This window comes from Vanellus vanellus (genome assembly GCF_965231255.1).
Source record: "Vanellus vanellus genome assembly, chromosome: 3".
Classification (NCBI taxonomy): domain Eukaryota; kingdom Metazoa; phylum Chordata; class Aves; order Charadriiformes; family Charadriidae; genus Vanellus; species Vanellus vanellus.
The window spans coordinates 122,623,974-122,651,304 of record NC_138907.1 but is presented as its reverse complement, the minus strand read 5'-3'; the positions used below and the strand labels follow the sequence as shown (position 1 = coordinate 122,651,304).

At 37.5% G+C, this 27,331-nt stretch overlaps 1 protein-coding gene across 1 annotated transcript in view; it reads left to right on the top strand.

Annotated features, from left to right (window-relative positions):
• The window catches only part of CD2AP (CD2 associated protein), an 87,102-nt gene that overhangs the window by 56,709 nt on the left and 3,062 nt on the right, over window positions 1–27,331 (top strand). Inside the window, exons 7-17 of the mRNA XM_082481190.1 lie at window positions 2,586–2,694; window positions 6,781–6,872; window positions 8,364–8,468; window positions 10,907–10,943; window positions 11,318–11,380; window positions 14,654–14,813; window positions 17,392–17,534; window positions 23,848–23,963; window positions 24,806–24,892; window positions 25,539–25,723; window positions 26,861–26,924. Coding sequence (XP_082337316.1) covers window positions 2,586–2,694; window positions 6,781–6,872; window positions 8,364–8,468; window positions 10,907–10,943; window positions 11,318–11,380; window positions 14,654–14,813; window positions 17,392–17,534; window positions 23,848–23,963; window positions 24,806–24,892; window positions 25,539–25,723; window positions 26,861–26,924 — 1,161 coding nt within the window. The remainder of the gene's footprint in view (window positions 1–2,585; window positions 2,695–6,780; window positions 6,873–8,363; window positions 8,469–10,906; window positions 10,944–11,317; window positions 11,381–14,653; window positions 14,814–17,391; window positions 17,535–23,847; window positions 23,964–24,805; window positions 24,893–25,538; window positions 25,724–26,860; window positions 26,925–27,331) is intronic.

Below are 27,331 nucleotides of genomic sequence, written 5' to 3'. Positions count from 1 at the left end.
TGTCTGTTATGGTCATTAATGCTGCTCTGCTGACTGATTTGCTCTCCTCTGCTGCTACGGAACTAACCGTAATGGTGTAGGGCAAAAGGATGGGGCAGAGACTTCCTTGGACACGTTTTCCCTCTGTAGCAGTGCTAAGAGCAGTGCTCATCCACCAAGAGACACAGTGTGTGTCCTCTTAGTTTCTGGTCCAGTCAAAACATAGGATGCTCCAGAAAATGAAAGTTACAAGAGTGTCACCTTCTGTTTAAGGCTCGTGGAATGTTCTCTCCTAAGGAAGATGTTCAGCTTGGAGAAGAGAAGGCTCCGGGGAGACCTTATTGTGGCCTTGCAGCATATATGAAGGGGGCTTATAAGGAAGATGTAGAGAGACTTCCTACTGAGGTCTGTAGTGACAAGACAAGGGATGATGGTTTTAAACTGAAAGAGGGTAAATTTAAAATTCCTTACTCTGAGGGTGATGAGGCACTTGCACAGGTTGCCCAGGGAAGCTGTGGATGCCCCATCCCTGGAGGTGTTCAAGGCCAGGCTGGATGGGGCTTTGGGCAACCTGGTCTAGTGAAAGATGTCCCTGCCTATGGCAGGAGAGTTGGACTACATGATCACTGAAGATCCCTTCCAACCCAAACCATTACATGATTCTATGAAGGCATGTTGATTTTTCCTTGGTTCTCTGAAGGCTTTGTCCCTTGCAGTAGGAGCCTGTGGGATCACTACATCTTCATGTGAATTCTGTTGACTTGGATTTCAGGACCTAATTTCCAGTTTGCTTTCTTGTCATGAGATTGATCATTCAAAAGCATGTTTCCCTACTTTCTACCTTGTAACTTGGGAGTATGAAGAGCCTGTCTAAAGTATGTTCAATTAGTGTGAAGCCTGCTCAGACGGTTTGAATTGTTATTTGAGTTTGTATAAACACTAAAATATGTTGTTGCTCTGTTTTGTTAGTTGGCTCGTCTGGAAAGTTGTAGGCTGTTTCTCCGCAAGAGGGGAAATGAAGTGAGAAAACAGTTTTGCATAGCTTAAAGGCCATGAAGTAAACAGTTGATTTTAGCACTTAATATTCCACTTACGCTTGTTGCCGAAGTCATCCCAAAGGCAGACAGACTTACAGAACAACCTAGAGCGACCTAAGGAGATAATTCTTATGAAGATCTTGTGAAAATGGATGGCTTCTGCGGATTTGTACTCAACTCAGTTTGGAGTTAGACGGAAGGATGCTGGAAGAGCATTCTCAGTCTTTCAGCCACTAATGAAAAAAGCTGTCATCAGGAAACTGTAATGAGGGCGCTTTTTCCTTGGGGAATTTGGAGAGTATTCAGCACAGGGTGGCTGAGCACTGATGTATCTGAAGGACTCAGGAGTATATATGCTTCTGCAAGAGACAGTGAGATAGGTTCCAGCTGGTCCCAGCATCCTGCCTGGGCTCAGGCTATTTATACCCCGCCTGCCTGAACTTCCTCTTGTATTTCTAATTGCATCTCCATTTAGAAGGGGAAAATGTAGGGGACTGTTTCCATGTTGGATTTGTTTAATCTGATAGGTGGGTTATTTTCGTGCTTCCTTCATATAGCATTCTGGAGTGAGTTAAATTGCATATGTACTCTGAGAATGTCCCAAATGACTGTGGCTTCCTCGATGGTGTGTCAGAGGTACCAAACAGCAGCCCACAGGCATCATCTGGTTTTAAGGAGAGTAAATATAGTTTGTTGGACAGCAGAAAGTCTGTGAATTTTTAACTGTAAATGAAAATGAACAGAGTAACTAAAGGCAATGGGATTTTTCACATCAGTAACGCTGTTAGGGCTGCTCAGGTAAGCACTGACTGTAAGATTGTATTCTGTGTTTGTAGCTTATAGGGCTGTGAAGAAGTGGGTGCAGCTGAAGCTGTCTGAATCTTCCTGGCAGCTCAGTAAGTCTCCAGGGGAAAAAAAAAAAAATATATATATATATTGGAACAATTACTTTGGTTAGATGTTAACTCTGAAACTTGTTACTGGTTGCAATACCTCTATGGTTCAGGAGAAATCTCTAGTGACATTTCTGTGATCTGGTTCTGTTCTGTACGAATGACAAAGAGTGAAGGGAAGCTGGGACGGGCTTTCACATGCTCTTACATTTGCCTGAGTAGTTAAATTGTTTCTTCAGCTGAGGTGCTGTATGGCTACTGAATATTCCTGCTTTATTCCAGTGCAAAATAAATGTGGTCAGTGAGTTACTTTCAGCAGAGCTGTTAAATAACCGCTTCTGTTCTGCGCTGGAGGAGGCAGTTTTCAGGGTAATGGAACAGTATCATTGGGACTACTGAAATATGATTGCGAAAGTATATCTGGCAATGTCCTGAGATTTGCTTCCAGTTTGAAAGCTGTGCTGTGTCGTTAATCGGTAGACAAAATTCTTATTGCTGTGGCTGTAATGAATTAACTGTAGTAAGTTAAGTACTTAATAGGAAAGCTCATTGAATTTCTTGGAGATGGTCATTCACATCATCTTAACTACTGAAAATTTGAGTATGTCCTGTGGCCTAATAAAAAATAAAACTCATAATGAATTTTTGTTAACAAAGTTCTCTTTTGTTCATATAGTCATCACCTAACCATCCCGCTGGAACAAAGCTAATTCATTTTCCCAGCGCAACAAAACCTGAGAACTCCTCAGAAGTAGTAAAATCAGAAGCTGAAAGTAAACCAAAAGGTAAGGCTGACGGAAATTCACGTCTCTTACTTGGTACATCTCTTACTCCTTTCTAGAGAAGTATTTGGCTGTCAGGTTGGGTTTTTTTTTTGTGTTAAAATCTTAAACTTTTGTGCATACTGGGTTTTTGTGTAATGTTCTGTACTTTTGAGGAGTTACACAAATGCAAAAGAGTCTGAAGGAGTTTTTACTTGTGTTTCTGTGGCAAATGAATCAAAGACATTTGTAGGGTTGTCTCCTAGAACAAAATAAGGCCAGGTTATGAAGTTTTATTGCAGCAGCCCCCTTGCGTTAATTTGCTACGCTAACATGCTCAAACTGACTTCCTTTCTGCCTAGCTTTTAGTGTTCAGCTGGGATGCTGAAAATCTATTGCTATGGAACAGTCCCCTAACTCAATTTCTGTCCCTAGATTGTAGAAGTTACTTTCTAGGCTCAGGATTTACTGTGGGGTTGCTCATGTGCTGTCGTAAATGTATGCTAAGTTTCTTGCATCAGAAAGTTGGTGCTTACATTTGTTGAAGTCTGTGCCCTAGATAATCCATTTCCACTGTGGTTCTGTTTATAACAACTTCTCTTTTATTTTTCTTTTTTATTGTCTCTAAGAAATTATGACTTCATTTAACTACCAAATTGCTTAGCTTTATCTAAATAGATATTTTTAAGCCAACCCAAAACGTCTTGTGGGAGTGCCAACCCCATATAAAGAATTATCTTCAATTATGTGACGTGTAGACAGCTTGTTTCGCCTGGTTCCAGAGCAGACCTTTTTTTTTTTTTTTTTTTTTTTTTTTTTGACTTCTGTATTGTAATTTCAAGTATATTTTTGTTTCTTGCGGAAATACCTTATTTTGGTGTAAGTGGGCTGTTCTATATGGAATGCATAATTTGCAGAAATAAGAAAACTGCAACAAACAATTGACTTTTTGCCTATGTCCAGCAGTCTAGCACAGCAGGGCACTCGAAAAGGCAGGTTTGTTAGTCAGAGCCCTAGTTTATTTGTACCTATGGAAATATATAGGGCGTCTGTGCCATTTTAGCCATATTTTGGCTTGGTTGAATTGGATAGCTATAAGTAGCATTACCACGTTTACAAGCAGCTGATGCTGTCAAGTTGTGTTTGATGTAATGGCCTGAGAGTAGTTAATACTTAAACTTTGCTATTGCAAAGGATCTATCAAAAGTTTGTGTATGATGCATTTGATGGAATTTGATGCTTACTTGCGACTTTGAAATCTTTACTAAACTTCAAAATTAGGATAGTCCTGGGACCATTCCCGTGCTATTGCTGTAAGAGCCAGCAACAGTGTGCAGCCCTCAGCATTGTGAAACTTCACTTGTCCAAAACGTTGCATAAAAATTAACCCAAGTCTGCCTAAAAATATCTGAACATTCAGTACTGAACACTCAGAACATTCAGTATTTAGCTCTTTTCATAATTTCAGGTGCATCTCATGCTAAAAGCATAGAAATTTGACTAATCCAGCAGCCATGCTGAGTCTCTGCTCCCCAGAGAAACAAATACATCAGAGAGGAATTTAAATATAGTGGTAATAAATGCTGTAGGAGAATATCAGTAGGTAGTACCTACAGACACCATTTAAGAACTTCTTCGGACCTTTGGAAGAAAGCTTGGTTTTCTTTTTTAGTGTTTTTATTTTAATATAGACCATATTATGATTTATGTATACCATCCTCGGTTTTGAGAGAGCAAGTTTAAAATAAACTGTGTTCAGTTTGTTAGCAAATAAACAGAGATCTCTAAAATGTTTAGGCTAGTGTGGCTTATTTTGGTGTGGCTCTGCTATTTCTGGGAAGCTTGTTTTGGCCTCTGGTGCAAGTATGTAAAAATATTTTGTTTAAAAAGAAAATAAAATAATCACAATTTGACCCCTCTTTCCCCCCATTATGTTAGAATACAACATATGTGATTCCTGCTAGTGTGTTGTTAGTCCACAGTCTTTGGAAAAGATCCAGTTTTAAACTACCTTTTATTAAAATTATTTGCTGAAGTTCAAATTTACTGTTTTGTAAATACCACCTTAGATTTAAATGCTGGAAAGTTAAACTGGATTCTTTCTTCTTCTTAACTACTGGCAGAATATCGGGCTCACAAAAGAAGATGCTGAAGTGACAAATTGTACTCTTGATGTACCAGGCTGGGTTTCTCGGGTGGTGCTGACTGCTGGGGTTCGCAGCCTGGCACCTAGGGGGACCGCGGCAGCCCGCGGGGTGCAACGCTCCCATTTCTCCAGCCTTCCTGGCAGCTGGAGCAGAGTGAAAGGTTCCCTTTGCTGGCATGCTTTTCTGTCTGTTGTGGGACTCGGTGTATGTGAGCAGGGGAGAAGTGCTTGGAGGAGGAGGAGGAGGAGGAGAGAGAAGAAGGATTGAGAAGTTCAGCTGTACTGGCCAAATCCCCAGGCAGTAAGGAATTGCATGTATTTTTACAGAATCAGGACGTATAGAAATGTATTACATTTCTTTTACACTTACTCATTACTAATGAACAAAATCCCCGAGCTTGATAGATATTTGTAGTGTAGCTGTTGATTTTTTTTTTTTTTCAGAGTCAATGTGATTTTTTTTTTTTTTTTTTTTTTTTTGGACCTGTATTTGAACACTCATCTCTGACGTGGTTCTGCTTATGTTTCTGTAGTTCTTTGAAAACCACAATGTAGATAATCTATAGTTAAGCAATTTTGATTACTTGATAATGCAGTAAAACAATGTAAGTTATCATACCTTGGATTATTCATGTAGTTACACATCTGTATAGATATCTATACATATATATATCTCTTAAGCTTGGCATACTTTTGCATTTTAACATAGTGGTTGGCACTGACCAAGGTAGATTTTTATTTAAGAACACCACTTGTGCATTTTTTTTTTTTTTTTACTAAAGATTTGTGTCTTGATTAAACCAAATCCAACAACAACAAAAAGATTCAACTGCAACTAACTCGTTTATTTTCTTGCCATCCAGCAAAAGGCAGTCATTAACACTTGCAGACGATCCTCCTGAGGACTTCATGTTGTGCTGCTCTCTGACTGGGGGTTGATGCAGTTGCCCACCTGTGTGTGCTGTCAGTGCCAAAGGCCTGATAGGTTATGGCAGCACATCAGAGTCCTTTTTGTTTGCTTCCTCTTCCTTAATCTGTCAGGTACAGAAATCCAGCCTTTATATCTGCTAAATTATTTTAAACTTGCTGGGTTTAAAAAAGGTGCAAAAAAAAAAAAAAATGCTTTGCAATCAAGACTTCTATATTAACATATTTTGGCCTTTTTCATGTTGCTTTTTGTTCTAGCGTGGGAAAGGAAAACAAATCCTCCCGCTTTTTCACCTGAAATTCTTATCACAATTTTAAATGGATTAGCTATTGAACTGTACCAAATGGAAAGAAAGGAATTATTCTTTCCACTTCTGTAGAAGAGTCTGTGACTGTCTGAGTTGATCACTCAGATGAGCTCTGGTTTCAGGTGCTTAGCCAAGGAATTCCTTTGCTTCAGTTACTCGATTTCACTGCAGAGTTTCAGCAAACGTGCTGCTTAGGTATTTGAAGTTTCTGTAATTGTACGTATTAATAAAGGATGTCACCTTGCAACACTCGCACGTATTTAATTAGGATTGCAGATTTGAAAAATAGATTGATTTTGAGAAAATATCATATAAACTCAATAAAAAGCTTGAAACCATTTTTTCTAAAGTAGCTCAAAATTGAATGTGTAATGCTCTAGGGAGGGTTAGAAAGGCTGTTACAAGATTAACTGAGTAGGCTCTTCCGAGGGAGAAGAGAAGTCGCACTTGAATTAGGCTGCTCTTGTGGAAAAAATGTTTTATAGCTTAAACTACTGACTTCACAAAGATTTGTCTCCATTGCTCTGTACATACATAATCTTACTCTTCTTGTGATATGAATGACATAGCGAACATTTGTAAAGCGGTCTCAGATGGCTGGTCTAGAAGGGAAGGATGATTAGAGCGTTAATTTCTGAGCTCTCCTTTCAGACAGCATAAGTGAGCTGGTGTGATGTATGTTACTGCCCATGGTATGCAAATGTAGTTAATTGTGCTGCTTTGTTTCAGCCAAGGAATATTGCAGGACAATATTTTCCTATGAAGGCTCAAATGACAAACTCAGCTTTAAAGAAGGCGAGATTATTCAAATAATCAGTAAGGTAAGATGTTCGGTCTGCTTTAACTGTTTATATAGCTTTCGTGGATTTTGTACAGGTGGGGAATGTGTAAAATGTGAAAGCAGGAGAGTGCGTTGGATTAAATACTCCTGTAGACAGATTTGTCTCGTGTGAGGGATGGCTCTTTGCTCTGCACTCGGTGGAGATACAGATGTCCTTAAGGACGGTTCCAGAGTGGGAAGTTATCTTGGATTCCTCAAAGGCCAGTTGGATCACTATACACCCACTACCAATTGCCTTTTCAGTGAGGAAACTGGAAAAGCTTTGCAAATAGCCTTTTTACCTTCAGAACTTGTACTTTTTCTCTGGTGGTATATCAGGCTGACCTAGAGGTGGTGGATGGAAAGTATTATTGTGTCAAGAGGTGAGAAATCAAAATCTGTATGTACTGATTTTGATCGAGGTGTTATGAAGAAAACCAAGCACGTTTTAAGTAGGAGAATGAAGTCCAGGTGTTAGAAATATTTGCTATTTCAGAATAACCATACAGAAGTTAATGAAACTGGACTCTGTAGTACTTAATTGAAAGGGTGACAGAGGGAGAAATGAAAGAAGACTTCAGCAAACTTTTACTTTCGGCACTAATCACCTATTCAGGTCTTTTTCTTGCTGATTCCTTCTTCAGGTTAATGTGGCGTGGTATTTTTTTTTAATTATTTTATTTTACCTTTTATTTTTTCCCCTCTCCTTTATCTGTTCCGCATCTCAGCTGAACCAAGTGCTGAACTAATTGTTCTTGTTGTGTACTGAACTTTGGGATGAGCTACTTGTTGCTGCTAACAGTGGCACGTATCAGCAGTAATGCACTTAGACTTGTATGCAAGAGTGACATCTGCAGTGTTTTGGATCTGAAGCACAGGGGAAGGCTGTTATTTATGCTGCTAAAATGTTCAAATAAAGTCATACTCTCTGTTATGGACAAATTAAGGCCGAGATCCAGTAGGATCATGTAATGGATTTCTGTGCCACTGAATTAATTATCCTTTTTTTTTTTTTTCCTTATGTCATAGTGTTGTTATTTTTTCCACCATTCTTCACCATTTTCAGACCAGTGGACCTGATCAATCACATCAGAATCACTTTTATTTATTAATGTGTTACTCCAATGAGACTTGAAGTATTTACTGAATAAGTTGCTAGTCAAGGAAGTTGAGAATATTGAATATTGTGCATTGGGTCATAACTGGGTTTATGTACTTTCCTTCCCTTTGCAGATCTTATCCCCTTATCTTGTATGTGATGTAATATAATTTCATCCTGCTTTTTAGAAAACAAACAAAAACTGACAAAACCTGATCTGATCTGTAGCTGTTTCACCTTGCTAAGGTGGCCAAAGTATTCCTCTTATAAATGCGGTATTGCAGACAAACAATTATTTTATATTGTGGGTAAAAGCAAAACCATTGTTCTTGAACTGTATCTGTTCTGGGGCAGAAGTAAATATTGATTGAAATGTCCTGTTGTTTATTTTAGGACACTGGAGAGCCCGGCTGGTGGAAAGGAGAACTCAATGGTAAAGAAGGAGTCTTCCCAGATAATTTTGCAGTTCAAATACAAGAGTCTGATAAAGACTTCCCTGTAAGTTCTCACATGTACAGTTTATCACAAAAAAGTAGTGATGGAAATGCAAGGAATAAAAGACTTCACAGCACATTATGCTTAAAATATTATTACAGTTGTGGCAGTTTTTAACTTTATCTTGAATTAACTATATCAAAGAAGAAAGATTTAATGTTTGTGTTTAAACTTCTTAAATATTAAACTGAGGCATGCTTTTTGAGTTTAGCTGTAATTAATGAAGATGATTAGGTCATATAGAAAAGGATATAGTTCTTATAACGGGGTGTTATGTGTAACTGATTATTGAATTCAAGTCGTACTGTTTTGAAAGGAGATAAGTAGTCGGTCTCTTCTGTCTGTAGTTCTGTAAGTAACTATACTTGCAACATGCTGAATGATCCCTGTGGGACCGACTGGGATTTTTCCATATTAAGACTTGCCAGGAGGTTGCAGTGTGTGAAGGATAACCTTTGGGTGGGATCTAGAAATACATTTTTTTTCATCGTCTTGTGTGCTAACTTGTAGAACTTCATGTTTTCATGTGGTACTCCTTCGTCTTGTAATTTTGGTTCTTCATAATTTTTTTTGTTGAGACTAGTGTGATGTTTTGGTTCTGGACAAGTTTGTGTAGAAAAGCTGGTTGTGTTAATTCACAAATGTACGATATCCCTAGATGGGATGGATTCAGCTCCAGATCAGGACATCTAAACGTTGAAGCCTGTATCTCAGCAGAAGTTTGAGTTTGGTAGCATTTTAGTGCCGTTTGGTCTGGAATTGGAGACATTTACAGAGGATTGCTAAATACAACCTGACTGATAGTTATTCACTTAGCATTTAACTTGTTACCTGCCATACACAGAAAGTCTAATTACTCCAAGTCGGCGTTTTCTTTTCAAATTTATTCTCAGCTTTGCAAGGATGGCATAAATGCTGTAATGTACAGCTGACTTGATTTGAGGGGTGAGTGGGCGGTATTGCTGTTTCGTGATACTGAATTGCTCCCTTGAGAGAGGGGAATTTTTTTTTTCCCATAAATAATGTTTGCTGTAGACAGACCTTGCTTCGATCCTTTATTCCACTTAGTGCAACGTGTCTCAGTACAGGGATTCACCTTGCGCTGTGCAGCTTTGAATTTCAAGGCATTGGATGGCTGAATCAACTATTTGCTATCAACTTAGTGAAAACACAGATCAGAGAATAGCAAGTTGATGCTGAACTCTGTGTAATTGTTTTTGATACAGGCAGCAGTGCTGCACAGCTGGGTACTGTATTTGCTTTTTTGGGGAAAGAAAGAATATACGGTCTTGTTACTTCAGTTCACCAGCTTTTGTGTTCTCTGAAACTCAAGAAAGAAATTTAATATGGGGTTTCACGCTTGCTTAATTACATTTCACTTGTCAGAATAAAATCTTTCTGCATTAAGAGCTTATTCAATAGTGTTAGGGGCACAGAAGTGAAATCCATCCATAGCAACTGTTTCAAAAATACCCCCTACAAGGCATTTTTGGAGGGGCTGTATTGGACTGAGCCCATATGGTTTCAGCAGCGTATAAAGAACAAGTGTTTTTTGTAGGCTTTTGTGATTGTTTTGTCAGTGAGTCTTGTCCTTAGCACAACCACAAAGACACCTCTTTCTAGAGCATTTTCATGAATGCTGTTCTGAGGGTGAGGCGGCTTGAGATGTCTGTCCTGAGAGTTGCCAGTACTCCTTCCGCAGGAGAGAGATTCAAATTCAAATTTACCAGTTTAAGGAAAGTGATGAGTAACTGCATTTTAAAATAGAGTTATTTTCAATGTACAAACTGTGGCACTGTACTACTTCATAAATTTTCAATGGCTAGAGTAGCTCGTGCACCTTTCCCCACTTAAATATACAGTGATAAGGAAGCTCAAAAATAGTGTTTTTCATGTAACTGCAGTGTTTATGTTGCAATTTAGAAGTCAGTTAATTGAAATAGTTCTTAGGAGATTTCGTTTAGAACCTTTGGGGTTTTTTTTAATCAGTGAAAGCAACCGTTTCTGGCTCAAAATTTTACCTGACTACTTCTTTAAACTTGCTTTATACTAACCCAAATTGAGGTTGACATATTGAAATTGAGTGTGATCAGGGCAATACTTTGGACTAGAAAGGATGCGATTATTAATTTTTAGTCCTTCATACCTCTGCAGCTTATGCACGTTGCTGAAGCACTGATCTGAGATTAGAAGAATCCTGCATTTTGTTCCTGTTTTTGAAACAGATTGCCTGGGAGATATTAGAGGAATTACTACAGTTCTCTGTTTCCTGTCTGTGAATTGATTGCTTCCTTTGTGAAATACTTTGAAATCAGTTAGTAAACAAGCTAGACATTACAGTATGCAAAACAAAATACAAATAAGTCTGTCTTTGATAGAGAATATCTGTTTGTTTATTTATTTATTTGACCTTTTTTTTTTTTCTAAATTGCATTTTTCAGAAGCCAAAGAAACCTCCACCTCCAGTTAAAACTCCAGGTACGTCGTGTATGTATGGTGGTATGTGTCTGGGGAAATACTAAATTTCAGACACAGTGCATGACTTCAAGAGAAAACTCAGAAGTACCTTTTTATTTCCTCGTAATGCGGCTATCTGTGGTCATAGTTTGAGGTTACTTTTTATGCTTTATGTATTACGCTGCTGCTATATATTTTTCAAAATTATGATGGAGCCTACTTTGGAAACAGTTTAATGCAGACCTGCACTTTGCTGGAGTGTTTATAAATGGTGTTACGTTCCTTGCAAAGGAGAAAATATAAACACAAATTGGTGTATGTCATATTTTTAGTTAGTGACGAAGATAATTAAAGCTCTTTGAGAAATGTCAAAAATGGTTTGTTTTTCCATTCAGCACCGAAGCCTGAATTGCCATCTGGAGAGAAGAAATTCCCTTCTTTGAGGCCTGAAGAAAAAGGTGAGACCAGTTTTCTTCATAGTAAATTTCAGACTATGTTCTTGTAAACGAGTTATCGTTTTTAGCTTGGCTGCTATGTGAAATGGGTTCCTGTTTGGAAGACGACATAGAGATTCTCTTGATACCATCTACTGAAGCTCTCTTGTCTGCGATGTTGCGGAAATATGTTTAGAGTGATTAGAAGAACTGCTACACTTTCATGAAATGTGTATTTCTTGTTATTGCATTACAGTCTGAAAAATGCTTATTGCACTGCGTAATAATATAGTTAGTGCTTAATTCATTTTAGTATAGTTCTGTGATAGTAACTGAAGTTTTGAATAGTAACTTATTGGAAATGAAAGCGTTTCGTGCTGCTTCTGAATGTTTTAGCCAAAATGAGTCTCCGATGGAAAAAGAAAAGAAATACACGTAACTGTTACAACACTCCTTAGACAGATATTACAGTCACAGTGCTCAGAAACTGAGATTTCTTGTCCCATTAATTCTTACTATATTCCATGTTTCCAGTTCCACAGAATTTGGAGATGTTTACCAATTTATTCTTACAATTTAAAGGGCAGCTTTTTCAGAGGAAAAGCTACTGTAATCATAGAATAGTATTTCATATTTGAAACACTTGCCAAGTCAAGCTGTTAAGCTGTTTTGATTGTGTTAAAAGTCAGAAGCTTGAACAAGCGTGCTGGTTGGGTCTTAAAGAAGAACTGCTGAGGTTACTGCAGCTTACCCATATTACAAAAATATACTCCGCTCTGGGAATAGCGAACTGCAGCTGACCACGGCTAAGCAGCATTTCAACAAGTAACGCTCGATGGGTTTCTTGGCTTCCTTGGGTAGTGTTTATAACCCACATTTTAAAGGACCTTCTCAGGTGTTTCACATGAAGAATACTTGTTAAAATGAGCTCTGTTTCCTCTGCATGTGAGGAAATTATTTTTATCTGTTGGAACAGTATCTTCAGGTGTGACTTGAGATCAGCTGTGTGATTCTGGAAATTTTGATCCCTTGGCTTTTTATAAGTTTAAGTTTAATTTTAGACTGTTGTTTGTACTATGGTGCTAACCTTTGCATAGTTGAGTTCAACTGTTTGTGGTGGAATATAGGAAGCGACACCATCCAAAATGCTTAGGAACAAGTGAGCTTCTGAAGAAAATAAGTGTGGTAGAGAATTGTCCGTTACCGTGGTACAGGAAATGGTGGAGGAAAAGTTTGTCTTGTATTCAGTTGAAGGTCAGGTCTTAAGTTACTTATTTAGATAGCAGTAGTGTTCTGCTAGAATTGATCCACTCGAATTATAAGCTATCAAACCATGTAATTTTTTAATGCCTACTGGGAGACTCATAAATCTACCTTTACTTGCAAACACAAAATTGATCAAATATAAAAGCAATACTCCTATAAATATTTCTGTATTTATAGCGAAAGACACTTAGTGCTGTCCATATATATTTGTGTCCAGTGTAAATGTCTTCAGATTAGTATTTTTATTTCCATTACTATACTGCTCATTTTTAGCCAACCCTTATCTTTTTTCATTGTGGAGTAAAAGCCAAAAAAGAGGCATGCTGTTTTGTCCAGCAGAATTGTCCAATTTCTGTGTTCATGATGAATCTTGACCTTTGGTATTAACTTTCTCCACTTAGCTGTGGACGGTTTTTATATTCAGATTTTGAGTGGGAGTAATTGAAGGGAAAACTGACAGATGGTAATTCAGGAGGACCATTTGATGACAGCATTTTTTCTGCCCTGTTTATGAACTTGCTTTTTCTTAAAAACAAAAGGCTTAGTTCTCAACTTGTGTTCAGCATAGCTAAAATAAAGGTAATTGGTCGTCAGTTCTGCGAACTGCTGTTGGGCATTTGACATTTCAGCCTTGCCTTGAGGATCGGTAGGCAGCCGTGGCCAGCACTGTTAACAGCCTGTTTTCCGCAGGACACGCAGCACCACCGTGTGGCAAAATCCTTCCACTACTTCAGTATTTTATTTATTTTTTTTTTTTTTAACTCTATACTAAGAGAGACTGGAAGGCGATGCCAACCAGTTTGTTTTTTGTTCATATGTTTTCCTAATGTTCACATGTCCCAAAGCAGGAAGGCAATTCTGCCCTGGATAATCCTTTTTTTTTTTTCAGAAGTATCTCTATGATCTGTTTACTTCCAAGTATTCCTGTGAAAAAAAATTGGTATTTTCCCGTTTTATGGTTGGAGGGCTGACACTTGGCGGCTGCAGGACTTGTCCAGAGGAAGTCAAGCATAGACCTGGCAGTTCAGGCACTCAGCTGGGATGGAGCTGAAGTAAATTTCCAACCCTACCCCCAAATCCATAGTGTATGTAAACATTTTACATTAGACCAATACTTGGTTAAAAGCGAAGTCAGAGGAGGGGGGATGGGGAGAATCAAAGCTGAAGGTGAGTCTCTCCATCCCAGTTTACTGATTTGCTGTCCTGTAAGGGCAGTAACTGTAAAGGACTGTAACTCCTTACTGTAACCTAACAATAATCTTACAAATCGTGTGCCTGACTGAGCTGTAGCCTAGTTTTACAAGGAAAAGTAGAAGGTACACTCTGGATATTCCACAGGGTGTGATTAGGGAACATGGGTTGAAGACTATTCAACTAACATTTGTGAAGCAGCTTGAATTTTTCAGTGTCCCATATATTAAATGTCAACTTCTCTGGACAGTATTCGGTTAGGTCTTACAGTCACTGAACAACTATTTTAACTTTTTTTTTTTGTTTGTTTGATTATCCATGCTTAATTTGTATCTTGTATTTGTAGGAAGATAGACTTTATCTAAAATAAATTCAGTTATTCAGACATTCATTTCTCCTCCCTCCTCCCCCCCTCCTTTTCCATAGATAAATTATGCTGTTTGTGTACATGGAAGAAGTCTAGTTAACAACAAAATAAAAAAACAAACACTGCCTTTTTAAGAGGAGATAAGGTAAATTCATAGAAAAGGGAAAGCAGCAGTACAGAGAGATTCTTGCTTCTTAGCTGTCATTTACAGTGCAGTAATGTGGATTGATAATTTGTTACTACTGTTTCATGTCAGTAGAAAGATTTTTTGCTTACTTTAACATATTTTTTTTTAAATTCAGGTAAGCAGTTTGTGTGTTTTGGTAAGGTATCACTTAAGACACTGGCATATCTTTTTCTCACTTTGATCTTCAGACAGTATTCCTGACAGCAGTTGTTTTCTAATTGATTAGCATTGTAACAATTCTAGACAACACAGGTTTTTAAAATGTTATGGTGACTTATTTTGTCAGATGAAAAAGGAGCTTTGGATCAGAAGCCTTTGAAGCCACAGGCTCCTCAAGTACCACCCAAGAAGCCTATTCCTCCAAGCAAGACTAACAGCTTCCTGAGAGCAGGGCTTCTGCACCCAAAACGTCCAGATAAACCTGTTTTGCCGTCATCTGTATCCAAGTCAGTATAACTTAAATCATTGACACCAAATGTATTTTATTTGGTTTGTTGTTCTATCTCCCTTCATGGGTGAGGCGGGAAGAAGTGTGTGTTTTAAGGGTGAAAAGGATGCAAGGATAAGTTTTGCCCTACACCTACCAGTGTCTTGGTTCTCCAAGTTTTTATCAATGTGAACTTAGAACTTTCTAATTCTTTAAGAGATTGACTCCATCTCAAAGTAAATATTACAGCATAACTAACCAGGGGGCAGATGAAGTTACAAATCTGTGGGCTGCTTTGCTTTAACTCATAACGAAGAAATTGTAGCTACAGTAGCAATACAGCGTAAAAGAATCTGTGGACGTGGCACTTGAGAATTAATACTGGGTTGGAAAAAAAACAGAAAATTTGAGCTGTGTCAGCATTCAATGTTTCAGCACTTTATAGAGAGTAAGAGACGGAGAGGGAAGAGTTGAGCACAGTTGGTACATGTGCTCCTGTGGGGAAGAAAGCACTTATTACAGAATGGCATCCAGTCTCTATGCTCTGTCTTGAGTGTTCCCAGTGGAATTACTGGACAAATAGAGAGGCTAATAGCAAGTAATCACTCATTCTTTCATTTAGATCCACTTCTAATTTTTTTTCTGATGAGTTTGAGACAATTATATATGGTGTTTCACTAAGATTAGTTTTCACAGAATCACAGAGTTTCAGAGTTGGAAGGGACCTCTAGAGATCATCTAGTCCCACTCCCCTGCCAAAGCAGGATTGCCCAGAGCACATTACTCAGGACTGCATCCAGGCGGGTCTTGAAAATCTCCAGAGAAGGGGACTCCACCACCTCCCTGGGCAGCCTGTGCCAGTGCTCTGTCACCCTCACCGTAAAGAAGTGTTTCCGTGTATTTGAATGGAACTTCCTATGTTCCAACTTGTGCCCGTTGTCCCTCGTCCTGTCACTGGGAACCACTGAAAAGAGCCTGGCTCCATCCTCCTTCAACCCACTCTTAAGATAGTTATACGCAATAATAAAGTCTCTTTTGCGTCGATAGAATTCCACACACAGTTTCCCTTTCTGTCTCTGTCAAAGTATTTGCTAGATCCTTACCCAAAACTGTAAATAAACTGCTGCTGGGTAACTGGTCCTTTGGGATGTTTAGTTGACTTGAAAGAACCATGAGAAGGTAAGGTCCTGATGAACTTGACCTTGCACAAATAAAGGAGCAGACAGCTGCTACATCAAAGAGCTTGCACCTTAAATACCTGCAAAGACACAGGGTGGCAGCAGGCATTTGTTGAGGTTTATCTTTTTTTTACAGCAGGTCCTCTATAGCTGAACCCAAAGGAAGAATATCTAAAGGGAGAAAACAGTGAGGAGGAGGGCAGTGGGCAGAGGGAGTGTGGGTAAGGCACACACTTTGGAGGCTTGACTCCAACAGAGGACAATCTCGGCAGAGCTGCCTCTGATGCCACCCTGCTCAGCCCTGGGAACACTGGATGCCTGACTGAAGAGTTAGACCATTGCTACGGTACTTCTGTTTAGGTTTTTGGTGTATAATTGAGTTATATCACATGGTATTTTGGAGAGTTTCCCAAGTAAAGATTTGTTTTAATTATTATTATTTTTTCAAACCACAAGTTATATTCCCCTTCCCCATTTTAGGAAGTAATTATGAATAGAATGGGATACACGTGTGCAGTTAAATAAAGGTCTATAGTAAACTGTAATCCTTTAATAATTGAAAAATTTAAATCTTAGGGGTTTTAAAATATGTTTAAGTGTCTGAAAGTTTAACATTGCTCGAGCAAGATAGGGCTGCTTTCTCTTTTTCTACTGCAATAAAACTTCCAAATAAAGTGTTTGGGAGATGAGTAGTAGGACACACTGAAGCTGACAACTAGTCCATTTATAAACTTTATTTTTATGCTGTGGCATAAATGTTGGCGAGAATTGCAAAGGAAAATGTCCTCTGCTCATTTTTTTTTTTCCTGGGTTTTTTTTTTGGTTGGTTGGTTGTTTTGGTGGTGGGGTTGTTGGTTGTGGTGTGGCTTTTTTGTTGTGGTTTTTTGTTTTTTTTTTTTTTTTTTTAATCCCTGAATGATGTGACCAGACATGCAGAGAATGCATGGTAAAATAGAAGCCATATATACAAGGTACTGTTATTCTCTACACAGAAAGAAATAACTTGTTCTTGGCAACTTTTTTCTTTACAGGAACATTTTGATGTCAAGGAGTCTGAGTATGTTTGTGAATATTTCAAGAGATATTACTGAAGGTGCTATTCAGCTCTCTTGCCTTCTGTTGCACCGGAATGTAATATTTTAAATTTAAGTGCCAAAATGTGCCCTGTAGTAAAAAAATCTGGATTATTTTTACAAGGTGATTGTACAAGTTTGACAATTCTGAAAGAGCTGGAACGGAAGAATTGGCTTTTATGGAACTAGAATTGGTCTCTGAAAGACTTGATTTTAAACAAGGCTTTAGAGAAATGATAAAATCTACCGTAATTTTCCCATTTGCTTCTAATCTTGGTGTGTTTCAGTGGTAAGCTACTTACTCTCTTGACTAGGTGTGTCTTGTCATTTTTTTTTCTTACTACAGATCTAATGGAGAAGTTGTTTCTCTTCGACCAAAATCTGAAGTTGAGCCAGTAGCAAAACCAAAGTTAGACTCTGAACCGTTACCACTTCGACCAAAATCAGTAGAGGTAGATTCACTTGTGGTAAAGAGCTCTAAAGATTCAGGTAAGAAAAGAATAAAACACTTTTGGGTCTTTCTGTTTGGATTGCAGTATTTTACAAGGTTAGAATAAGCTTTTTAAGTAATTTACTCAAAATGCCACAAAGTGCAATTATGCCTGTTAAGCAGAAAGTCTTATTTTTTTAGAACTGCTGAAGGTAAGAGTCAGCAAGTGATGAACAGATGTCAGGAGGCTGTTTGGAGGTAGTTGATGACTCGGTGTTGTAATAGATGAGAGGAAGGGAGAAACATAGGTGAAGGTTTGTTCTTCTAATTTGAAAGCATGTTTTTTTGCTGCCACTTTTATCTTGCGTTTTTATGAAATTGTTTTGCTTACTGACTGGTTCTGTTTGTTCTGCTCTTGCATTTCAAATAATTTTTGCTTTTCTAGTTAACTTGCGTATTTTTAGTAATGCCATTACCTTCAGCGTTCTGTGATTAAGTTGATAGCTATTCTAGATTATGACTTTATCATACCTTAAATTTGGGGCAGCGTAGAGCATTGTACATCTCAATTTCGTGCTTCTGGCTTTGCTTAATGCACCTTGAGACAAACCTGGCAGCTCTTTAAATCTGAATTTGTCCAGTAAAAACCTTGGTGCTAGTTAAAGCACCCACACGGATGATCAGGCTCTCTCTGAGCTACTATATAGTTAAATTTTGTCCTTTACTTGGCAGCGCAACTGACTTTAGTCCTCTACATGCCTCTTAGGCAGGCATCATCTGCTGTCGGCATATTTTTTTAAATACTCTAAATTTTTTTTATTGTACGACTAACCACTGCAGAAACAGCTTTAGCGAGTTGTACTTGCAGTTTGGCTTGCATTATCTCAAATGCAACCTTTCATCTCAGAAAAGGTTTGAGTAATAATACATTTTGAAATTGTAGTATAACTTGATATTTTTTTTTTTCTTTGAGGCCAATTATGATATTCAGGATGTAGAATAGTTGGTCCTAAAGTGTAATAAATTCATCTGCAAGATAAAAATAACGCATTAAAAAGATGAAGCAGTTTATGAATAGAAGGAGTACTCTTGATTTTTTTTTCCATTAAACATTTTAAAATCTGCTTTTAAGCTTAAATACTTTGTGGAAGCATCGATGTTTTTAATACAGAAGTCATATTTTTCTGAACTACAAAAAGCTGGATTTCCCTAGGTATTAAAATAGCCTGGAAACAGTACAAATACTATCAGTGTTACTTGTAAATACCCTGAAGTATTTATAAGTTCTTTTTTTATTCCCTGGCAAAGCCTACGCATATGCTGCGGTATGCCTTGTTCTAAAGATTTTTGAATTGGCAGTTTAGTTATTACCTCTATTTAAAAATGGATTTTGAGTGAGGGTACAGAAGAAACACTTTTGGGTCAAAGCAAGCTGAGAGATGAAAGTGTGATGCAAAACCTAGCCTTAAAAATGTAAGCTTTGTGCTACTGTTTAGGTGTTTTTCCCTAAGATTGTGCTAGATGTGTTACTGTATACTGTTACCATTTATCCCCAGGAAAAAAATCTCCTTGAAAACAAATAGAACTTCTTCTTTAAATGCAGTTATCTTGATATCTTTAATAACCGGAGTGCCAACATAGTAGCTGTGATATTAGATATGCTCATGTATATATAAGACCTAATTTAATACAGATTTTTTTTAAAAGAAATATCTATGAATTCCTATTTTCTGACCTAAGATTTTACAGACTCGTAGAGAAATTTGAGTTTTTAATACCTACGTGGGGCAGGGGGCGGGAGTGGGGAACGAGCAAGAGGGTGAGGTCTGTTCGGTGGTCCTCGTTTGGCGCAGAGCAAGCGGAGGGGCTCGGGCTGTCCGTGCGGGGATGCAGCATGGACAGGGTCGAGGAGCTGCTATTTGAGGAAAATTTCAAAAGTTCTCCGTTGTGCGAAATTGCCCTTGTTTAAAACTGTCTGTGTAAGTCACTGGTAGTTTTACTGCTTTTGTGAAAGGGGACTAGTCCAAACTTCTTCCAGGAAAATGTAATGAATCTCATGCTTTATGTCCCTGTGTGCATTCTGCTGCTAAAGACATAATACTCTGTGCAGCGGGTAATGCTATATAAAGCTCCAAAGATGTTAAGTCCTTATATAAAGTTTAAGATTGTTTAGTCTTACAAGAACTAGATTAGACGCTAAAACACGGACAAAAATGCGTGGCTAGGGTTGGCAACTCCGTTACCAGGGTGTCTTTTTTTTTTTTCCTTTCAGATTGAGATCCTGAAGTGAACGAATTTTTAGAAAACCAATTTCTTTAAGTACGGGTTTATCTTTTTGCAACTACATTTGACCATGAAGTGTGTCGTAGATTCAGCTATTTTCAGTTTAGCCTAAGGAAAAGCTTTAAATATTCTGTATCTATAGGAAAAAAACAGCCCACGCCAGACAAAAGTTAGGCCATCAGATGGGGGCAGATACTCAAAGCGTTCAGAAGCATTGATCATGTTGAAATACCTCCTCTTAAACCTTTATTTGAAAAATTGCATAAATGTTTCTCTGTTTGGTTAGAATTGAAGTACTGCAAAAGACTAAAGCTGTAATACTAGCATGCTGAACATGTAAAGCGATTCTGTTTCTTCTACAAATGTTTCTTTTTCCTGCTTTGTAAAATAATTTTTTGTTCGGAATCTTTTTCTAGACATTCCTCTCCTTGACTTTTCTTTCCAGATTTTGTTTCCTATCCTGTTTGCCATGTTTCCCTTCTTACGTGTCAGGAAATTACCCTACCCTTCTCCATTTTGGTAAGATAACAATCTATAAGGAAATCCAAATGCTTTATGCCATACGCATAGCCGCCTCTTAACGTCATAAGCGTAATTTTCAGTTGCAGTTCTTGATACTAAAATTTTTGGGTTTCAATTTAAAATGCTTTTTTGTTTCTTTGAATGCCTGTTTTCCTTAGCTGTTAAACAAGAAGTTACTTTAAATATACTTTTCAGTTAGGAACTTGCGTTTTGGGTAGTGTTTGGTTTTTTTGTTTCTTTTTTTTTTTTTTTTAACCTCGACAAGAAAAACTGCAGTCCAGCTATTGATAAGCCAATCATAGTGTTTCTAGTGAAATGTGTTCAATAACTATAGGACATCTGGTGTATTTAGGTTGAATGGCTTTATTTTTCTGTAGCACAAATTAGCCAAAGACTTTATGGTTGCGTATTTACTATTGTGAGTCTGGTAAAATAGTATTTGAGAGTCACGTATTGGGCACATGCTTAATTGTAGCAAATACCTTACTATTGCACAACTGCAAATTTAAACATTCTAAAGCTTATATCTGTCCCCTAAATTTTTGGGGTGCGATCTCAACAAGGTGAGCAACAGGAAAAAGGGCTGCCACTTTCTCTTACTCTGCAGATTAATGAGAGGTCTCGTCTTCTGAAATATTGTATACGTTTACGCTTCTTTTATGGGTTTTTAAACCTCAGGCATGTGAGATGTTGGAATTTCTTTAGGCACGCCTTCAGCTTTGCTTCTTTTTGTGAAGGCTTTTTAAGACAAACGGCTGTGAATACACTTGAAGCATTCACAAATCTTAACAAAACCTCTCACCTAATTCTATCTGTTAAAGCTCCTAACAGTTCCCTTACGGATCCGCATTAAGCTTGCAGAAGAGACATTTCTAAAAGTCTGTCCTAAGTAACTGTTTAAGCTTAGCTCATCTTTCTAGAAAGAAAGGCGGTCTCGCTCAGCCTTAAAATCATTTTTTGACTCAAATAATCCCCAGATGTACTGAATTGCTCTTTTGGCACTATGATGGGATTTCCTTTAGCAATTACTCACAGGCTGTCTGTAAGAAAATTAATTGACAAATCACTTTATTGATTGAAATGGGTGGATTGAAACTTTCAGTGGGTTTCATCAGTATCTCTGTTGGTTTCGGTGGGGCCAAGCTTTCTCCTAAAATAACTAAGAATGCTGTTTAAGAAGAAAAACAAATAAGCAAAACCCCTTAGCCCACAATAAAACAAACAAACAAAACCACCACCACCAAAACCACAAACCTTAATCTCGGCCAGCCTGTGTTTTAATTTCTTCCCTATACCAAAGTGACAGAATGGGAAGGTAAAAAGGAAGATTTGAGTACAGTCAGAATTCCCTCTGACTGTAATGTGCTGGTAATGTTTTAATGCTGAGCAATTGTCTCAAGTGTAGCAATTTCCTTTAGAAGCTCTTACAAATACGGAAAAAATCCCAAGCTGGCTTTACTGTCATCCCACCATCTATATTTAAATCGTATACAATTCAAGACTGTAGCAGTCTTCATCTTCAAGCATTGTCAAATACTGTGTGGTTTTTTGTTTTTGTTTTTTTTTTTTTCAGAAGTACACATTATTCTTAAAGTGTTCTTAATATGCCTGAAGTTTACTTTGTTCATGGAGACAGGGCTGGCATTACAACCGCAATAGCAACTCAATTTACAATTCTGACTTAAATTTACTGCCAAATGATTTGTCATTTCTGCTGAATGACAAAAGGAGAAACACTTAAAGGCAAAAATGACTGAGATGGGGGAAAAGGCATATATATTCTTTTCCTGTCTTCTTGGCTTTTTAATAATACCTAACTAACATAAATAATTATTTACGTTTTGGCATGGGGTAGTGCTCTGGGATTGTTGACGATTGAGCAAAGAACATGAAGATATACCCGTTGGTCACTGTTGCTTGACTTCTAATAAGTTAAATACTTCATTGGCACAAACTACCACAGGAGTACCTCAGTAGTTAGTTATTTCTCCCTCATATTCTTTTCCATCAGCCACCTGCCATTCATCACTCTTCTGTTTCTTTCTTCTTTGGTTTTCTTCCCTGCTTTTTTTAATTGCAAATATGATCACATGTTTACAAAATATTGTCCTTACATTCTCTTTAATAAAATTAAAAAGCAGCAAAACTGATTGGTAACAGTTAGTGTTATAAATACTTGCATTTCAACAAGGCAACAGATGATGAAGTAGGTACATTCAGGGATGACCAAAAGATGTGACTATTTTAAGGACTTCAAGGATATTAACACAGAGTAGAAGACATGAAAATCAGTTAAAATATCCAGTAGAAAGCTTAGTTCTTCCAGGTATAAATTAGTTTTGACACTGCGTGAGTAAAACTTGGATTAATTAGATGAATTTAAGTCATCCAAGCACTGAAGTGGTATGAATGGTCTGGCTCAGTGTTCTTAGGGCTTTTTTTTTTCTTATCTGACCTCTTGCTATAGCTTCAAAATGAAAGAGAAAATATGGGAAGAAATATCATAGCTTCTATTTGATAAATCATAATGTCATGTAAAAATCAGAGGTCGCCAAAAAAAACCCCAAAACAAAACCCAAAACCTTGAATGTAACTTTTGGTGCCCATAGTAGATGCTGTGTGGCATTTTAGTTAAACATTTAGTCTCTAGAATAAGTCTTAACGAATTTGTCTTGTAAAATGTTATATAATAGCCATAATCTTACGTCGATGTTTAAACAAAAAACCTATCTCGTTACACATCTGTTGTTGACAGGTAAGTATTACGATTTTTAATGGAGAAACGGTTAAGTCCAGTTGTTAACTAGGTGGAAGTACTTATGTTTAGATTAGCTATATTCTGTTCTTCCTGTTAATAGGTTTTTTTCCGAAGGCTGCCTATTCCTAGAGGACATAAAGAATTTCTGCTGATTTAAGAGGGAGTTTCTTTAGACCTATGGCATAAAGAGACTCATGAGCAGAGATATCTATATGATTTAATGAAGTATGAGAATGAAGTTTTGAAATGTTTTATTACAGACTTCATGAAGTCGTGTATTTTCTTTAGACAAAGTCCTGCATATGAAAAAACCAGAAATATTTGCCATTAATGTCTTGTTAACTTAATTTCACCAAAGTGTGGACATGTACTTTACCATATTGCCTTTATTTTTGTATTTCACTAATCTTGGATTTTCGTTCTTTTCATGCAAGTTTAGTGACAAGATAATATCCCTTCTTAAATAGTTGAATATGGCACCTCTCAAAAAAACAGTCATAAATAGATTTTTCTGCAGATACTTATTAGTTTTATGCTGCCATGTTACTGCAGCACTTCTGTTGAGAACTCGAATTTAAATGCTAGCTGAATTAACCCCTAATTTTTTTCAAGGGGGAAAATGTGATTTCCCAGAGATATCAGAATCATGTAGTTGTTTCATATGGCTCACGTGTTGTATATGCTGAAAATCTTTGAAACAATAAGAATTCCGATAATTATTTCTTTTTCGTCTTAAGGAAAAAAGTGATAAAAAAGAACACGGAAAAACCTTCTGGTCTTGATGGTGGTCTATTTTCATCTTTTTCTAGATCTGTTAAGCTTTGATGATGTAATAGCTACCTCAGATAATCTATCGCACCCTACTGCAAACCGACCCAAGATGCCTGGTAGGAGGCCGCCTTCACGTTTCAATAGCAGTAATCCTGTGAGTATATTGGGTGTGTTTTCCTCCTAGTGAACTAAGAACTAACTTCCCAGGAAACAGGATTGCACTTAGAAATAGTCTTACGGACCGTTTACCTGGGAGCGAAATGCAAAATGACACAGAGGTTCAGTTCCTATAGACTTAGTCTACAGGAACATCCATTCCCAGGAGGGGAGTGTACGTTAGGAGAAACAACGCAACTGCGTTGCAGCTGAAGGAGTATTTCTGTTCTGTGGGGTGTTACTGCAGTAAGTACTCAGCTCTTCCAGCATCACCGATGATGAAATAGGTGGTGTGGCTACGCACAACTCTGAAAGCATCTTTAGTGCCTTACAAGCCTAACAATATATAGTCTTTGGCCACAACAAATTTGTAATTTAATGTTGCTGTAATGCGAGACTTGTGATCTTATGTGCTAAGATGTGAGGGGGTCAGACCGTGAGCACCAGGTGGTGCGGAGTCGTTGAAATTGATTTATATCGTGGGACGTTGTATAGTTCAGTCATGCCAGTTACCATCTACAGTTACTGACTGTTAATGTTTGTGTTTTACGGAAGCATCTACAGGCTCTCAAAAGAATTGAGGACTTAAGTAATGCAGCACTGCTTGAAAATCCTGCCCGAGGTTCCTATGTTTGATTTAAATTCAGCTGAATGAGTATTGCAGCGAAAGAAAGTTCTGACTGGCAGGGAAACAAAACTATGGTAGTCTAGCAATCTAAGTCTGGGGTTGTTTTTTTTTTTCTTTTTCATCTTTAGAAACATGTGACAATTCTTTTTTTATTTACTTTTTTTTTTTTTTTAATTCTGAAAACCTTTTCATTTTTATGAATGGTTTACCAGGCAAGTCAAAGTCTGAGTCCAGAAAAAAATGTGAAGGTGCAGAAAGAAGAAGAAAGTGCCAAACCAAAGCCAGTTGAAACAAAAAAGGTATGATACCAAGGAGCTAGAGAAGTACCAGACAGCTAGGTATTCTGTTCATCTTGCTCATGTTTCCAGTTTAGATTGATTCAACCATTTAAATGCTAATGATTGTATTTAAAAGCAAGTGACCCATGTCATTCTGTATAGTGTTCATGGTAGAAATTTTAGTATAAAGTTCGTTTGTACTTTAATATGAAGTCCATCAGTTCTGATGAGAACTATAGTATCAGGTAGCATGAAACTATGGTGGTATTTCCCAAATAAGCTTCATGTCTGCTCAGCCTTCGGTCTCCTGACAGACAGAACAACTGAGCAGATCAGAAGGGTGCACAAAAGAATGTTTATAATGAACCAATGGGGTCCATTGAAAAACTCTGTGATTTAAAGTGTAAAGAACTGCAGTGTGAGTACTTCTTTTAGTGACTACAGGAACCTCAGGGAAATGCTTAATAAAATTCTGTATAAAATAACTATCTCATCTACTACAGTAGTTCATTTGAACTGGACATTGTTTTTTACCTTTTTTTTGGGTCGAAAATTAAGGAGACTTGTGCATGTGTAGCTCCCATACCAGTACAAGCTGTGTCTTGTAAGTGGTCTGTTCATAAATATTTCATTTCTTAACTTTCTACTGATTGTATTTTTTTTTCAGCCATCTGCATTCAGTCCATCAATTCCATCTTCATCTCAGAAACCAAGTTCTGTCCTACTCAACTTGTTTTCTGGAGACATCCAACTTAAAGGAGAGTCGGATGATGAAAAAATTTCTGTGGAAGAGCTCAGGACTCAGATTAATGATTTGATGGGCTTAGTAGATGCACTGAAGAAAGAACATGGGTAAATATTTTTCCTTCTCAACCCGCAAAGGGATATATAGACATCTTCCAAATGTCTTTAATGCTAAGATTCTTAAAAATAAAAAGCTATACTATATTCGTATATTAATATTGATTCAGAACTTTGTTCTTTAGAAGTTGATCCCACTTGATGTCCCAAATATGTACAAATGTCATGTCAGAGTATTTTGGGAATTTGTACACATTTTTTTGTTCCTACTTTGCGCTCCTGCATTCGTTGCAGCTCTTTGAAAGTATTTGTTAAACAGTCAGTACTTTCACTGTAAGGAAAAGTATATAACTTTTGTGGTATTTCACGCATGTGCTGGCAACGGCTAACACTGCACAGAAGCAGTTGCAGTATTGATGTGACTGGTATAGGAAAGATATTACTGAACTTTTCAAATTAGTGATGGTGGTGGCTCCATCACCTGTGCATGTGGGTAGGGGTGTGTTTGGAGAATGATACAGGAGGAGAATGTTACTGGTGTTTGAGTGAACATAGTAAAGAACAATCTGCATGAGATTTACCTTATTTCCATTTTTAGTTTAGTTCATTTTGGTACTATTTAAATGATCCCTAGTGCTAACCAAACTGGCTTTTAGAGTAACCTCTTGAGAGGTTATAAAGCATCAGGATCAGTTTGTCTCCAAAGCAGACTAGTAAATTATGATTTCTGGAAATTAATGAACTAGTTCTTCTATGGCTAGATGATAATTCTCAGCACTTTCTTTCCTCAATTTAGTTATGAAATAAAACATGTTTTAGGAACTTTCTAAACATTTTTCTGTTCTCTGTGTAGAAGTTGCCTGGTTATTGTAGCTTAAATTTGACTCCCCAAGTAAAATAACAATAGAAAATTTTAAGTAGCCTACCTAAAATTTTGATTATAAATTAGGGGTAAGTGCATAGCAATAGGTAAGAAGTGTTGAGCATTGGTAAAAGCTTGTGGTCCAACAGATATGAGTACCAGTTCACTAGTGAGCATGTACTTGTATGTAAGTTTTATTTATAAGCCATAGCATCAGACAGTTACGTGAATTTCTCTAGTAAAATTTAAACAAGGCCTGTGCTTCCTGTTCTTGGTAATGTGAACGTTTTTTCTCCCCCTCTGACTTGTATCTTAACTACTATTAGGAGAGAACTGGAAAAACTAAAGAAGGATTTGGAAGAAGAGAAGCTGTTGCGAAGTAATCTGGAGGTAACGTTGGCAATTTTCGGAGGGGGGGTGTTTAGAAGTATGTAAGCAGTGTTCTGCAATTGCACGTCACGGGAAAGTCTTCACGAACCTGCTCAACCTTTTTTGTATTGCTGTATTAGTGTGTGGTTGAATGAGTGGCTCATGAGGCAGTTGGATATATATAGAAGACTGACAGTTCATCTTAGTTCAGCTTTCTTTATCTGGAAAATTATTTTTAATAGTACGTACGGGTGTTGGGATGTGAGTTTAGTTTAGTGTTGCTACATTCTGCTCTTTGCTAGAAATATGTCCAACTGGACGTGTTCCAAGAGAGAATATTAATACTTTTGCTTTTGTAAGATTGAAGGAGAAATTTACATAATCAAAAGCAAAACAAGGCAAAAGTAAACTTTCCTAAATTTTTGATG